The 16,904-nt window shown below is 40.0% G+C and overlaps 1 protein-coding gene across 1 annotated transcript; it reads right to left on the reverse strand.

Moving 5' to 3' along the window:
• Positions 1 to 9,205: 9,205 nt before the first annotated feature.
• LOC149022079 (uncharacterized) lies at positions 9,206 to 9,634 on the reverse strand. The gene has a single exon (XM_089147542.1). The coding sequence runs from the start codon at positions 9,632 to 9,634 to the stop codon at positions 9,206 to 9,208; it is 429 nt and encodes a 142-aa protein (XP_089003668.1).
• Between the last annotated feature and the right edge of the window lie 7,270 nt (positions 9,635 to 16,904).

Genomic DNA, 16,904 nt, shown 5'->3' on the forward strand with positions numbered 1-16,904 from the left:
GAAGGGAACCATGATTGGAGCTGATTAGATTGATCAGGATAAACTGAAAGAGTTCCTTCAAAAGAATGCGGACGTATTTGCCTGGTCAACCCAAGATATGCCAGGGCTGAGTAGGGAAGTTGCGGAACATTGTCTCTGGATTGATAATACTGTCAAACCAGTGAAGCAAAGAAGACGAAATTTCTCATCAGAAAAGCACGAAGCAATCAAAGTTGAGGTCGAAAAGCTCAAAAAATCAGAATTTATAGAGCAAATCGAATGTCCGAAGTGGCTAGCGAATGTGGTTATGGTAAAGAAGCACAATGAAAAATGGAGAATGTGTATAAACTATACTGATCTGAACAAGGCCTGCCTAAAAGATTGTTATCCATTGCCACAAATTGATTAATACTACCTCTGGTCAGCAGATGTTAAGCTTCATGAATGCATATTCTGGTTATAACCAGATTCTTATGAAAAAAAAGGATCAACCTCATATGGCATTCATGACCAATCGTGAAAGCTATTGTTATAAAGTTATGCCCTTTAGTCTAAAAAATGTTGGAGCAACATATCAAAGGCGATGACCAAGTTATTTGCTGATCAGATTGGGCGTAATATGGAGGTGTACGTGGATGATCTCTTAGTAAAAAGTTAAATTAAAGCTAGTCACAGGAATGCTTTAATGTTCCGAGAAAGAATGGGATGAGACTCAATCCTGAAAAATGTGCATTTGGGGTCTCATCAGGAAAAATTTTAGGGTACATGGTTACCCAAAGGGGCATTGAGGCCAACCCAAAAAAAAATTAAAGCTATCTTAAACATGTCGTCCCCAAGCACTATGAGAGAAATTCAAAGTCTGACGGAGAAGATAGCAGCCCTGGGTAGATTTATATCCCGATCAGGGGATAAATCTTTCTTCAAGACGTTTGAAAAATCTGAACGCATTGAATGAATTCAGATGGTCAAAAGAATGTCAAACTTCATTTGAGGAATTGAAGAGAAGACTGACCAGTCCACCAGTATTATCTCGACCAATTTCAAGAGAAGCTTTGCAGATATATTTGTCTTCTTCAAAAGCGGCAGTAAGTGTAGTACTAATTCTAAAAGAAGGTACGATTCATAATCCAATTTATTTCGTAAGCCATACATTGCTAGATGCAGAAACTAGATATCCTGAATTTGAAAAGCAAGCTCTGGCTTTGATAGTAGCTGCCAGGAAACTTAGGCCTTATTTTCAACCTCATTCTATTATTGTTTTGACTAACTGGCCATTAAAGAAAATCCTTCACAAGCCTGACCTTGCTGGAAGAATGATGTCTTGGGAAGTAAAATTGACAGAACATGATATTGATTATAAGCCCAGAACTATAACAAAAGCATAGGTCCTTGCAGACTTTGTTGCTGAGAGTGTGTAACAACCCCCGTATTTCTAACCCAAGATCCGTATTGCAGGTCTGAGGACCCGAAGGTCTAGCCGGGTAAATTTGTGGAGTGTCCGGATAGAAGTTCATGATCCATGGATCTGGATTCTCTTGTTGAAGAGCCTGCCTTGCTTGGTAGTTGGACCTATGGAAGGCAAGTGGTGTCTGGAGATGTCCAGAATGAAGGTAATACCTCCCCCATGTGTTGATTAGGGTTAGGTTGTACTTGGACTTCAACCCCCTAAACAAAGCACCCTTGTATAGCAATATACTAGGGGGCGGTTGCTAGTGGCAGTTGATTGGACCAAACGACCGCCCCAAGCGACTGCCTAGTCCTGGTTGCGGGGTTTTGCCCTATTTTGCCCCCAAACTTTTATATATAGCAACCCTCGCCTCTTTTACGAATATTATATTCAAAATTGCTATTTTTGGTGGTTAGGCGGCAGTAGAGATGTTCTAGAAGGTGAGCAAAGTGTTGTTGGTGATCTAGAAGTTTTTCCCTCCTTTTCTTGCTGATCTGGTTGAGGTAAGTGACTCCTTGTTCACTCATTCTCTACCCTCGGCTATGATTAAAGTAGATTTGTTTTCCTCTTTGGTTGTTCATGATCCTCTCATCACAGTACTTACCTTTTTAATGCTCTTGATGAGATCAGGTTCGAAAATGAAACCCTGCTTTCGTGAAAAGGATCGATCTAATCAAGGGGAGGATTTTGGGTAACCAATTTGTGTTAATTGTTAGGTTTCGTGTTACCCCTTGGTTACGGGCGTGTTAGGTTCGAAATTCGGATTGAGATCATCCCAAAATTGGACTAAAAACGGATGATCAAAAGCCTGAGGTTCGGATTTGAACTCGATGTTTTTGGGGCGGTTGCTCAAGGTGGTCGCTTGAGCCAAGCGACTGGCCCAAGCGACCGGCTGGTTTCCAGTGAGCAAGTAACTTCTGGCTTTTGTCCAATTTGATTCATTTGACTTACATATTATTGTAACCCTTTTTATAGGTGTCCTCTCTTTCAAGGAAAAGTTTTATAATTGTTTCTGGTTTGCAATCTAGAGGATTTCTACTTATTTATAGGTAGACATACAATCTTATCTTTATGCAATGACTTGAACATGCTAGTCTAGTGTCTTCCAATACTGTTCTTTCATTGTATATATTGTTGTAACCATGTATAGCATGTTGATCTTATCATATGCTTGCTGTTTGTATTGTCTTTGCATATACTTTATCAATTATGAATGTAGTATGATGATGATTGATGTATTGTGGTTCTGATAGAAAGGGTATTCTATTGGGATATCTTGGCTTGATATATCAGAGGGTTGTGGTACGGGACACATGCTCGTTGATGTCTCCAGCACTGTCATAACTACTGGATGACATACCTAGGTAGAGTATAGAGTTGCATGGCTAGGTACCCCACATACTAATACCCTTTCGGTAGGGGAATTAAAGCCGGATGACCTGTGACGATGGTGATGTGACTCTGTTTCATCCTACAGCGGTAACCAGTCCTGTGTGGAGATTCAGTGGTCCACTATTGGTCATACAATGGGAGGGTTGCATATGCTAGGGTTGGGCTCATGGACGTCCAAGGAGCGGACCGGGTGTCATGAGGAGTCATGAGAGCTTTCCACCCCAACAATGTGGATGACCATAGGGTTATGGAATGGAGTCCAATAGCGGTAGCCAGTCCGTGAGGGTTCTCATTCCTAGGTTGTGAAAGATACTGAACCGAGTTGGTTGGTGCCATAGGGGATGTATCTGGACTTCATGTAGTATGTCACCATTATGACTTGCATTGGATTAGAAACCCCGACATGTGCTAGTATTCATGCCAATGGTCGTGGTGAGAGAGTGTTGACTTAACCCCAGCCATGGTTTGATAGCCAGGTGTGGACTTACCCCTTTACCCAGGATCCTTACAGAGGTAGCCAGTCCTTGCTGGATCAGAGTGACTAGACCTACCCAGAGAAGGGCTGGTGTATATCTTAAAGCATGTCCACTGTTAGAGACTGGCATAGTTAGATCTTAGTAGCATTCATACTTTACACTTCATACATATCATATATTCATTTCTGATGGTGTTGACATACGGATGAGAATTATTGTTGTTCTTATTGAGTTCGTCAGAACTCATTCCTTTATTTTCTATGTTGTATTAGCCTGTACAGATGGAGGATATACGCCGGAAGATGGATTGGTTTCCCATGAAGGAGCCTTCTCGTATGAAGAGGATGTGGCATCGGCAATGGGAAATGGAGATAACCTGTGCGGGAGCTCGCATGGAGTGCGCTTATAGCACCCATTGATGGACGTAGGAGACAAGTTACCAAACAATTTTCCCGTCGTCTTGAGAAGAATTGGAGAACCCCTCACCTTGATAAACTTGAGTCCAAGTTCTTAACTTTAGAGAAAGAAACTGGAAAGAAGATTATTTAATTCTTTTTGACTATTTCCGCTAAACTTATATTCTTTTTGATCGTTTATTCTTTCCTTGATTATTTTATTGGAGTGTTTGGACTCCTATAATCCTTTTATTTAATTATTGAACTTATTCTTGCTCATGATTATCTTTACTTGCATTTATTATTATTGATGGGTAAGACCGTGGATCCTGTGACGAATCACTCCCACGGGTTGTCAGGTGGGTAACCGAGACCGACGGGTGGGGTGTGACAGAGTGTCTCGCCACCCATGGATCGAGGAAATCCTATTGAAATCCCTGGTAGATGGATTCTCCATGTTGACGGCTCGAGTCACTCTCAGGGGTCTGGAGTAGGTCTAATACTACAAAGTTCAGTTGGCTTTGTAATTCAAAAGTGCATTCGTTTCGGGTTTCATGCTTCTAATAATGAAGTAGAGTATGAAGCTCTCATAGCAGGACTTCGCTTGGCAAAATCTCTATGTGTACAAAATGTTGAAGTCAAGAGTGATTCTGAGTTGGTGGTTAGTCAAGTAACTAGAATATATGAAGCAAAGGATACCAGAATGATTAGCTACCTCAAGAAGGTGCTAGAATGTAAAACATGGTTTTTACATTTCCTTATCATAAGAATTCCAATAAATCAAAACATTATGGCATACTCTTTGGCGAATCTAGCTTCAGCGAAATTTGCTTCTTTACCACAAGTACTGTATATTGAGGAGCTGAACACTCTTGCATATTCAGAATAAAAAATAATGGAAATTGATGCAGAGGCATCCTGGATGGATCCCATAATTGAGTGTCTTAAAAACGATATTTTTCCTGTTGATAAAGAGAAGGCCAAAACCTTGAAAAGAAGATCAGCAAAGTTCATTTTGAAAAATGGGCTACTTTATAAGAGAACAGTTTTTGGGCCACTTCTAAAATGCTTGGGTCCATCGATGTACCAGTATGCACTAGCAGAGGTCCATGAAGGAATTTGTGGAAGTCATTTGGGAGGAAGAGCATTAGCCTATAAAGTTCTGAGGCAAGGATTCTATTGGCCACGAATGTAATCTGAGGCAATAGACTATGCGAGAAGGTGCCATCAATGTCAGATTCATGCTCCAATTCAAAAGCAATCTGCAAATCAATTAACTTCCATTCTGAATCCCATCCCATTTGCCATGTGGGGAATGTATATAGTTGGTCCATTTCCTATTGTATCTGGAGGAAGATAGTATGTGGTGGCATTAATTGACTACTTTACAAAGTCGGTAGAAGTAGAAGCTTTGGCAACCACTACCACAAGTCAGATGGAGAAATTCTTCAAGAACAAAGTCATTTTTAGATTTGGCTTACCTAAGGTTTTACTGACGGATCATGGTACGCAATTTGATAATGAAAAATTCAAAGAGTTTTGTGCTCACTATCACATTGAGTATAAGAATTCTTCTGTCGCCTATCCACAATGAAAAGGCAAATCAAAGTAACTAATAGAACTCTGCTGCAAGGAATCAAAAGAAGGTTGGATGAGGCGAATAGTTCATGGGTGGATGAATTTCCTTACGTACTCTGGGCATACCGAACCACTGTTAGAACTCCAACAGGAGAGACACCTTTTAATTTGGCTTACGGTTCAAAAGCTTTGGCCCTTGTGGAAGTAATGGCAGGATGAGAGATCATAAGAATTTGATCCAACAACAAATGAAGAAGAATGCATTGTACCGGAATATAGACTACCAAAGAAGAACAGCAACGTACTACAATGCTCGTATCAGGCCCATATTCTTTAGGGTTGGTGATCTGGTTTTAAGAAAGAAACTAGTGTCAAATCCAAGAAATTGCGGAAAGCTATCTGCGAATTGGGAAGGACCATAAGTGGTGATTAAGGTTGTTAGTTAAACACATATTGGCTCAAGGATTTGCATGGAAATTGTTTAAGGCAACCATGGAATGTAATCCACTTCAAAAAATATTATCAATAGTAAATGCAGAAGTTCATATTATTCTTGAAGGATCACTCTCATCAATTTTTATCTCAAAAAGATTTTTCATCACCACGAAAGAAGTTCTTCATAAGCCAAGGCTTCTGAGGATGATCACGCTTTTAGAAGCTGATCAAGGGTCATGCCTTCCGAGGATGATCAAGACTTTCCGTAAGTTAGGCTTTCCGTAAGCCAAGCCTTCCAAGGCTGATCACACTTTTCGAAGCTGATCAAGGGTCATGCCTTCCGAGAATGATCAAGACTTTCCGTAAGCCAAGCCTTCTGAGGTTGATCAAGCTCTTCAAGGCGGATCATGCCTTCTGAGGATGATCAAGACTTTCCGTAAGTCAGGTTTTCCGTAAGCCAAGCCTTCCGAGGCTGATCATGCTTTTCGAAGCTGATCAAGGATCATGCCTTTCAAGGATGATCAAGACTTTCTGTAAGTCAGGCTTTCCGTAAGCCAAGCCTTCCGAAGCTGATCAAGGATCATGCCTTCCGAGGATGATCAAGACTTTCCGTAAGTCAGACTTTCCGTAAGCCAAGCCTTCCAATGCTGATCATGCTTTCGGAAGTTGACCAAGGGTCATGCCTTCCGAAGATGATCATGACTTTCCGTAAGTCATGCTTTCAAAAGTTGATCAAAGATTTCTGACAACTAAGGCTACATAAAGCTTTCTGATCAAATTACTAAGGTACTTGTTGGTGCAACCTTAGAGGGGGGGTGATTAGGTTGCAACTAGTGGATTGTCCCAATTTTTCGGTTTGTGCGGAAATACAAGGTAAATTGACAATTCAAATGAAATTAAACAATACAATCAACCACAAGACAAGTATTTTATACTGGTTCGACTTTGCAAGTCTACGTCCACTCCTCTCTTGGCCTCAAGAGAGTATTCCACTATTGATTCTCTTTCAATACAATGGGTAGAGATCAAACCCTTACAATAATCTTTGTTACGGGGCAAGAGAACCCTTTACAACCTTTGTTTAGCAAGTAGGGCAAGAGCACCCCTTAACAATCTTTGTTTACGGGCAAGAGCACCCAAACAATCTTTGTTCACGGGCAAGAGCACTCAATGACCAATTCTAATCTACCAACCTAGACTAGGATTGAAATAGTTACAAAGGAAGGATGTTACCTTACAAGAGGTGTGACACTTTACCTCTTGTGTGAATGTGATGCAATGTGAGTTGTATGCTCAAATGGAAATGTATGCACCACCGACGCCTTTAATCTTCTCAAGCTTGGCTTCCACAAGCTTGCTTAATACCTTGGAATGTTCTTCAAGGTTGGGGAGAAGGTGAAAGGCAAAGCACAAGGCTTTCTTGCAATTTGAGAGCTTAGAATCACTTGGGGAGTGGGTGATCAAGTGTGTGTGTTCTTGCTCTCAAATGAGGAGAATTGGGTTTATATAGAGCACCTTTGAGTGCCAAAACCTAATCCCCAATGGATAGAAAACGGACACATTTTTGTCCTGTTTTTCAGCCCACACGGACGTCCGTCTGATCAGACGGTCATCCGTCTCAAAAGTATCCGTTGCAAACAGCTATAGAGGATATTCTCTTTAAACTAGCCGTTATAGTCAAATCTGGGCCAGACAGACGTCCGTCTGCCCAGACGGTCATCCGTCTGGCCTGGACTGGCTCAGACGGACATCCGTCTGCCAAACGGAAATTCCGTCTGGCCTTCAGTTGTTTTCTGAGAAACAGAGTTATCAGTACAGACGGACATCCGTCTGCTCAGACGGCTGCCCGTCTGAACTCTGTTTTGCTGACTTAAGTTGAGGCTGGGACATGGCTTGGGTTTTTGGACTTTTTGGTCAACCCTAAGCATTGTACACCTCACTAACATGTCCTAGGTCACTCTAGTAATATGAATTACATATAATTGATGCATTTACATGAATGTGTATGCGAGAGTATCTTAAGCCCTAATTCAACCTAAGTCTTGATCTTCGACTTGATTTTGTGCAACGGTCTTCATGTCCATCTTGGAATGGTCATCTTGACTTAGACTTCATGTCTACCTTGGCATGATCTTGGCTTTGACTTGAGCATATGGCTTTGACTTGGAGTTGGTCCACTTGTTCTCATCTTAAACTAAAACATCATAACTCAATATAGCCATCAGTAATTCATGCTTATTATTATCAAAACCAATAGAGGCTGATGTGGCAAATGCTGACATGGCATTTCCCAACAATCTCCCCCCTTTTTGATGATGATAAACACATGAATGATTGGAAGATATGAATGATAATTAACAGCAAATAAACACTCATTCATATGCATGTTATTTACATGTTTTTCCATGGTGATTTCTAATTTATGTTTGTTATCATCAAAACATGGTGAATTCAAGTTTCATGTTTGTTATCATCAAAACCAATGAAAACCGATGTGGCAAAATGCTGACATGGCATTTTCCAACAATCTCCACCTTTTTGATGATGACAAACACATGAATGAGGGAAAATATGAATGATCATTAATAGCAGTCGATGCTCATTCATATGCATGTTATGACATGTTTTCCCTATGAATTATTATCTAATTCATTCATGCGGTTTTCTCCCCCTTTTGTCATCAACAAACAATATAGGAGCTAATGAATTATCTAATTCAAAATTATATAATTTATAGAATTTTCTCCCCCTTTTGTTATTAACAAAATATAGGAGATGCTTCTCCGCAAATAACTCTCCCCCTTTGTTATCAACAAAAATAATGCATGAAATGCTCTCCCTCAATTAAGCCTCCCTTTGTCATTGACAAAAGTGGGAAAAGCATGATGTGCTCCCCCTCAAATAATTCTCCCTTCTTAACTTATGTTCCCCCTAAATTAATGCATAAGTTAACAACTTCTCTCCCTCACATATGCACTCTCCCCCTACATGAATGCATAAAAGGAAAGAGAATGACATACTCTTTCTTAATACCCTTTTTCAGGGTCCTTAATAACTTTGAACAATACTCCAAATGAGTTGTCCCTATCAATGTCATCAATTAATCATTTATCATTATTGATAATGGAATTAGGATTATGGGAAGAATTTACCTCAAGGTCTTCTTGTTCTTCCATGGACTTTGCCATTAAAGCCAAGTTGATTCTTTCTTCCTTGGACTCCTCCTCTTCTTCCTCCTCACTTGTGTTGTAGGATATGTTAGCCATATACGGGCACTCGGACTTGATGTGGCCCGGTTTCCTACACTTGTTACAAGTGACATTAGAAACATAACCTTTTTTTTTAGAAGGATCTTTACCTTTGTGCTCCTTAGAGGATTCTCCTTTGTGAAGATGCTTCCCTCTTTTCTTTTTGAGAAGTCTCTTGAACTCTTTGGCGATTTGGTAGAGCTCACTTTCTTCTTCTTCCTTTGTGGCACTCTTTAGAGCTATGGACCTCTTCCTTCAATCCTGCTGCACGTTTGCTTGCTTGTCTTCTTCAAGCTCCGCTTCATGAGCTAGCAAAGATCCCATTAGCTCATCAATGGTAATTTTAGACAGATTCCCCGCTTCTTGAATTGCTGTCCTTTTGGGTCTCCATGAGGGTGGAAGAGCTCTCAGAATTCTTCTAGTTATGTCCTCATTTGCCAATTCTTTTCCAAGGCTATACAACTTGTTCACAATGTTAGTAAATCTACTGAATAAAGAAGTAATATACTCATAATCTAACATTTTAAACTCTTCATATTGAAGCATGTAGATGTCTAGGTTCATCCTTTTGATATGATCAGTCCCTTCATATGTGACTACCAACTTATCAAAAATTTCTTTGGCACTTTTGCAAATGCCACATCTATTGTAGACTTTTTCACTTAACGCACATTGCAAAAACATTTTTTGCTTTGTGGTTTAATTGAATTTTGACCTTGTTGATCGAAGTCCACTCGGTTCTAAGTTTGGGTACCTTATAGCCATGTTCATCTGTTTTGAGAACCTCATTTGGTCCACATGTTATAACGTTCCACACATCGATATCATATCCACACACAAAGTCTTCAAACCTATTTTTCCAATAGGCAAAGTCTTCTCCATCAAAGTATGGAGGTCTACCGGTGTTAAGACCTTCGGTTCTTGAAGGAACTTCATAAAAAGGAAAGGCCATGATCTTTGACTCTTTTAAAAATTGATTTCAATCTTAATTTGAACTCCCGCTCTGATACCAATTGTAGATGGAACCTAGAGGGGGGTGATTAGGTTGCAACTAGTAGATTGTCCCAATTTTTCGGTTTGTGCGAAAATACAAGGTAAATTGAAAAGTCAAATGAAATTAAACAATACAATCAACCATAAGACAAGTATTTTATAGTGGTTCGACTTTACAAGTCTACGTCCACTCCTCTCTTGGCCTCAAAAGAGTATTCCAATATTGATTCTCTTTCAATACAATGGGTAGAGATCAAACCCTTACAATAATCTTTGTTACGGGGCAAGAGAACCCTTTACAATCTTTGTTTACCAAGCAGGGCAAGAGCACCCCTTAACAATCTTTGTTTACGGGCAAGAGCACCCAAACAATCTTTGTTCACGGGCAAGAGCACCCAATGACCAATTCTAATCTACCAACCTAGTCTAGAATTGAAACAGTTACGAAGGAAGGATGTTACCTTACAAGAGGTGTGACACTTTACCTCTTGTGTGAATGTGATGCAATGTGAGTTGTATGCTCAAATGGAAATGTATGCACCACCGACGCCTTTAATCTTCTCAAACTTGGCTTCCACAAGCTTGCTTAATACCTTGGAATGTTCTTCAAGGTTGGGGAGAAGGTGAAAGGCAAAGCACAAGGCTTTCTTGCAATTTGAGAGCTTAGAATCACTTGGGGAGTGGGTGATCAAGTGTGTGTGTTCTTGCTCTCAAATGAGGAGAATTGGGTTTATATAGAGCACCTTTGAGTGCCAAAACCCAATCCCCAACGGATAGAAAACGGACACATTTTTGTCCTGTTTTTCAGCCCAGACGGACGTCCGTCTAGTCAGATGGTCATCCGTCTCAAAAGTATCCGTTGCAAACAGCTGTAGAGGATATTCTCTTTAAACTAGCCGTTATAGTCAAATCTGAGCCAGACGGACGTCTGTCTGCCCAGACAGTCATCCATCTAGCCTGGACTGGCTCAGATGGACATCTGTCTGCCAGACAGAAATTCCGTCTGGCCTTCTGTTGTTTTCTGAGAAACAGAGTTATCAGTACAGACGGACATCCGTCTGCTCAGACGGCTGCCCGTCTGAACTCTGTTTTGCTGACTTAAGTTGGGGTTGGGACATGGCTCGGGTTTTTGGACTTTTTGGTCAACCCTAAGCATTGTACACCTCACTAACATGTCCTAGGTCACTCTAGTAATATGAATTACATATAATTGATGCATTTACATGAATGTGTATGCGAGAGTGTCCTAAGCCTTAATTCAACCTAAGTCTTGATCTTCGACTTGATCTTCGACTTGATTTTGTGCAACGGTCTTCATGTCCATCTTGGCATGGTCATCTTGACTTAGACTTCATGTCTATCTTGGCATGATCTTGGCTTTGACTTGAGCATATGGCTTTGACTTGGAGTTGGTCCACTTGTTCTCATCTTGAACTAAAACATCATAACTCAATATAGCCATTAGTAATTCATGCTTATTATCATCAAAACCAATAGAGGCTGATGTGGCAAATGCTGACATGGCATTTCCCAACAATCTCCCCCTTTTTGATGATGATAAACACATGAATGATTGAAAGATATGAATGATAATTAATAGCAAATAAACATTCATTCATATACATGTTATTTACATGTTTTTCCATGGTGAATTCTAATTCATGTTTGTTATCATCAAAACATGGTGAATTCAAGTTGCATGTTTGTTATCATCAAAATCAATGGAAGCCGATGTGGCAAATGCTGACATGTCATTTTCCAACAATGAGCAACTTGCCAATTCCAATTGGCAATGTGATTCTCTTTTAAGTTTCAGACAGGGTTAAAGTGATCCCCAGAATCAGCAACGCTTTAAGTATCTTCAAACTGGCCAGGATCAACTGGGGGAGGTGTAGCTACTTCAACCATTTCATCCAAATTGGGATTTATAGCGGCATCATTAGAGGCAACTTGAAAGTCAACCACTTCAGCTGATATATTGTCTTGGCTTATGAAAGCCAGGAAGATCAACCTGCATGTTAAGAACTAGAAGAGCAACATCTAGAACATCATCTGGATTCACATTTGGGGCATTGTCTCCAACAACATCAGGAACAACATTATCAAAAACAAGGGCAGGAGGAATAACATCTAGTATGGGTGGAGCAACAGCAGGAGCATTTTCAATGGAAGCATTGTCAATGGGAGCAATATTTTCTTCAGGAACATTTTCCTCAAGCACATTTTTAGAAGGGGAACATAATCATTTTCATCAAGTAGCTGATCAGCTATATGTTCAATAACTTCACCTGTAGCATGAGTAACAATCTCTTCAGCCATTCTCTTCAGTTGATCAAGAAAATGGTTAGAAAATTCCTCACCTTGATTACCAGATTCAGCCATTTTCTCAGAAGGAATTTTACCATCATCAGAAGGAGGGGTACTAGTGGAGTAGAAACTTCATGATCAGGAGACTGAATAGGTTCAATTATCTCCTCTGCATGTTTTTCTTTTTCAACATTTTCTTGAGCAAGAGGACGACGTAAGAGTTTTCTTTCCTCTACTTTTCTTGGTTGCGGTCAGTTCTTGACTTGAAGTGGGACCCATGGAACGAAGTTTGCTCCTCAAGGTTCTTGTCTTTCCAACAGGATTTTCACTAACCACAACTTTGATAACTCTCACGTCAGAACCTTCTACATCAACATTTTCCTAATCAACTTCTTCTTGATTAGTCTGATCTTTCTTCTCAACAAACTTCTTCTTGGTACTTCTGGATTTCTTCTTTGGGGACTCATCAGAACCCTGATCATCTAACGAATGCATGGACGAATGCTTTCTTTTTCTCTTTTGTTTCATGGACTTGAGCTTAGCCTCCTTTTTCTCATGAATAGCCTTTCGAAGCTCAGAAATGTTAGGAGCTTGCCAAACTCCAATTCCTAAAGAAGAAGTCAGTTCAAACAGAGGAGCATGTACACACAAAAAAATAATAAAACAAAATAAAAATGTACCTAGCAGAAGGCTATGACTGGCAAGACCTTTGTCAGTTCTAAGATCACTCACATCAATCGGTTTTCCAGCAAGAATCAAGCCCCAGGTATGCTGATCATATTCATTAAGGATAGGACGTAGATACAGAGAGACGAAAAGTCTTGTGTATGCAGACTCCACCGAGAGCGATAATTGGGAGTACGAATGGCACAAAAGAAATAGTTTTCTCTCCATTTCTTGTTATCATAAGGGATAGAAGAATCAGTAAAGATGGAACAATTGCCTAACTCACTAACAATGCAGGTTCTCTTGGAAAAATGGATGTAACCATGCTCACTGGAAACTTTAAGGGTGTGATAATTTCTGAAAAGATTGACGAGGGGGGTGCGACCCATCTTTTGGAGCAAAGCAAAAAAACATTAAATGAGTCTCAAATTGTTTGGAGTAAGTTGGCAGGGACAAATACGATAGTAATCAAGCAAAGACTGAACTATGGGAATCATAGGGACTCTTAATCCAGACTCAAGATGATTAAGGTAAATGGCAATGACTCCAGGGTTAGTGGAGTAGGGTCGATTAGAGGGTCCTGGAGCCCAAACTCTAGCTTCAGGAGGGAAGCAATAATCTTGCAAATAAGAAGACAACTTGGATTTCTTAACCTTGGAGGGATACCATTCTGGTCCAGCATACTTTGGGTTCTTCTTCTCCTTAGTGATGTCCAAAGGCTGATAAGGAACAATTACTTCATCATGAGTGTAGGGAGCAGGTTTCCAATCTAATGGAGTTTGATCAGAGTGAAGAACACTTAGGGTTTTCTCTTTGCCAACATTCAAAGGAACTTCTGCTTGACTAGAAGAGCTGGGAACTGAAGGGTTGGTAGGATGATCCATAAGAGATGAAAAAGAAAAGAATAAGGACTCAAAAAGAAAAACGATGTTTAGCTGAAACAATGAAGTAAGTTGCAGACAACTGAAGCTTTTGCTTAAGAAAGATTGAAGGAAGGTTATGGAAGAAGAGAGGTGATGGAGAGAAAAATAAATATAGGGGTGAAATGACGTGATTGGAACTCTTGAAATTTGGAGGGAAGGTGTACGATGATTCAGATCAACGGCTATAACTGCTCAGAATTGACGTCTAAAATTAATCGTTTAATTGGGGAATAGTGCAACAGGACATGTGGATGGCATTGGGAAGTTATGAAAAACATTTGTAATCGTGCGTCAGAAAAAGGATAACGTCTGAAAAACTGAAAGGTTGTATTTGTGAAGGGATGAAAAAGCTGACGGATGAAGATTCTGAAGCTAATTCTCAAGATGGCTTGGGGGCTGAGCACAGTTGTTTGATGACTACAATGGCTGACTACTTTCCCAAGAGGATTAAAAACCCATTTTCTTAATGAAGGTCAGATCATAAACCAATATTTTGGATTTACGATGATTTGGAAATAAAAAATTACAGTTTCGAAAATTAATTTCGACGGTGTTGGAAGTTCAAACATTGATGAGTCAAAACTTCGCCATGTGGAGGATAAGATCGAAACTCAGTATCGTGGATCAAGCATTTAAAAGAAGGCAGTTGACTTCAAAAGCCAGATGCGAAAGGAATGGCTCGATTGAATCCCAGTATCCATTGATTGATCTCTCCAACTGAGTTGAATTGAATGATACCCGATGAATTCCCAAGATCAAATGATGAGCTTAGGATTCTGATGAGCTCTACAAAGCTATAGATTGATCTCAAAATCTATGATGAACTCGTTTGATCGAAGGATGAGCTTGAAAGTTTCTAATGAGCTCCACAGGTTGACAGATGAGCTCAAAATTCTGATGAGCTCTACGAAGCTATATATTGATCTCAAAATTTTTGATGAACTCTCTTAACTGAAGGATGAACTCAACATTCAATAATCCCTCATAACTAGAGATAAGCTCAAGTACTGAAGAATTCTCACAGCTCATGTTAGATCGAGAAATAAATTAGAGACGACTAAACAAAGAAATGATTTGGCTGATTAGAAGAAAGGCTTAAACCTCCTTATCAGAGTTTCAATTCGATTTCAACCTGATCAGCAGGCTTAGGGGCTCGTGTTGTGAATAAATTACCCCAACTCCGGTTCATGTTGAACTAATTGGATTCAACCGGAGTCACAAGTCATACTATGGGTCCACCCGAAAATTAGACAAGGATCAAATCATAACCATCCAATCCAAACTTATCATCTGACGGTTATCAGCCATAGAGAGATGAGCAGGAAATCTATAAATAGGGACGAAGTGCACACGCAGAAGGTAAGACATTCAAATTCTCAAGAACACTCACACTCATCCCGCTATTTTCCATTAAAGCTCCACAGAGGCTCTCATTGAGCTATGAGGCATTTACTTCAAATCAGTTACTGACTAGATCGTCGGAGATAGAACTCCAATCCAGCTGATCAGCTCTGTTTCTAACTGATTTGCTTGTTTTACAGGAGCTGTGAGTTTAAACCAGATCGATCCATATCTGAGTGATTGGTGTGAGATTCTCAGTTCACTGATCCAGGCGAAATCTGCACCAACACCGATCAAGGGACCAAAGTCGATGCACGCAATCATCATGCTTCCTTCCTAGGGCCTCTATAATTCTTAGAATGCCTCTATCGAGCCAAGGATCATGCCAAAGCCATATATCTTTGCCAACTTTCACTTAATATTTAATGCACTTGCGGGCAAAATCAATGGCTCTAAATGTTGGGATTGAGCTTCAATGCTGCACAATTAATACGTAGCACTAAACTGTGTATGGTGAGGATGTGAAATGAATCTCGACCACTTGTTTCATTTTTTTATTTATTTATTTATTTATACTTTTTCAACCATACTTACCTATAACAAAAAAAAAAAAAAAAAAAAAAAGATTTGCAAAATGAATGGTCATTTTTACCTCGACCACTCATTTGATCGTGACCATATGCAGCTTAGTGCTGATCTAGAATAACTTGCACCACAACGGCTTGGAAGAACTACCATAGATGACCTTTAAGACTCACTGTCCTTCCCATCTCAACAACATCCAGACAGTCCCCATTAGTGGGGATTCATCGAGAGAGGTGAGAAACGAGAGAGTACAGGCAGATTAAACCATGAAACCTGTTATCAGATATTAGTCTTTCAGTGTAACATAAAGACTAATAGTCCCACTCATTGTAAAGTTCCCTTACTTGTAGAACTCTACTCATTGTAAAATACCACATCATGTACACTACCATCTCTATTTAAAGATAATGAAAGCTCTCTCCAGAACATAGTTGATTGGGGATTTTACCATGGACGTAAACCTTCTCATTGAAGATCGAACCACGTTAAAATTGTGTATTCATTCTGAACATGGTATCAGAGCCCACCTGGATTTGTTCGGTGCGCGCTCATTCTTGAAGCGAATATTTTAATTCGTTTTCACCTGATCAGATCATTGGATCCCTACTGCAAATCTACAAGACCACGAACGACGAGAAGATTTCCCTCGCAGGAGGATTCATATTCGTTGGCGTTGCTAGCTTTATTGTCGCTGTCGTTAGATGAACAAGGCCGATAACGGCACCATCTGCCGCTAGGGCCACTTGCACCAAAACTGCCGCAGCGGCTCCGTCGTGAGAGGACATCCCGTCCTTGCCTCATCACATCCGTATTTCTCAAATAATTCTGAAGTCCAACGCACCATTACATTGATTCACGTTCTTCTTCTACGGCAAGATAAGTACCCTCGTTTTGTGTTTTTTTTTTTTTTCTATTTTAGAAAAAAAAAAGTCCAAAAAGTGCTTTGGGTTTCACGTGGGTTTGTTGAAGTTTTGTCCTTTACTTTACTTTGTTGGAGTTTTTTGTTTACCAAAAAAAAAAAAGAGCTTGAAAGGTGGGAAACCAAATAGAAGAAGTTGAGTTTCCTGTATTGGGTTTCACGTGCTTTGATTAAAATAAAAATAAAAAAAAGGAGAGGGGAAGAAGAAAGAAAGGCTGAG

The sequence above is a fragment of the Hakea prostrata genome, chromosome 3, assembly GCF_041222555.1.
Source record: "Hakea prostrata isolate BN-2017 chromosome 3, UWA_Hpros_2, whole genome shotgun sequence".
NCBI lineage: Eukaryota > Viridiplantae > Streptophyta > Magnoliopsida > Proteales > Proteaceae > Hakea > Hakea prostrata.

Bases quoted from the DNA above. Each gene is read 5' to 3' on its own strand.
- LOC149022079 (XM_089147542.1), bottom strand. From the start codon at position 9,634: ATGTTTTTGCAATGTGCGTTAAGTGAAAAAGTCTACAATAGATGTGGC.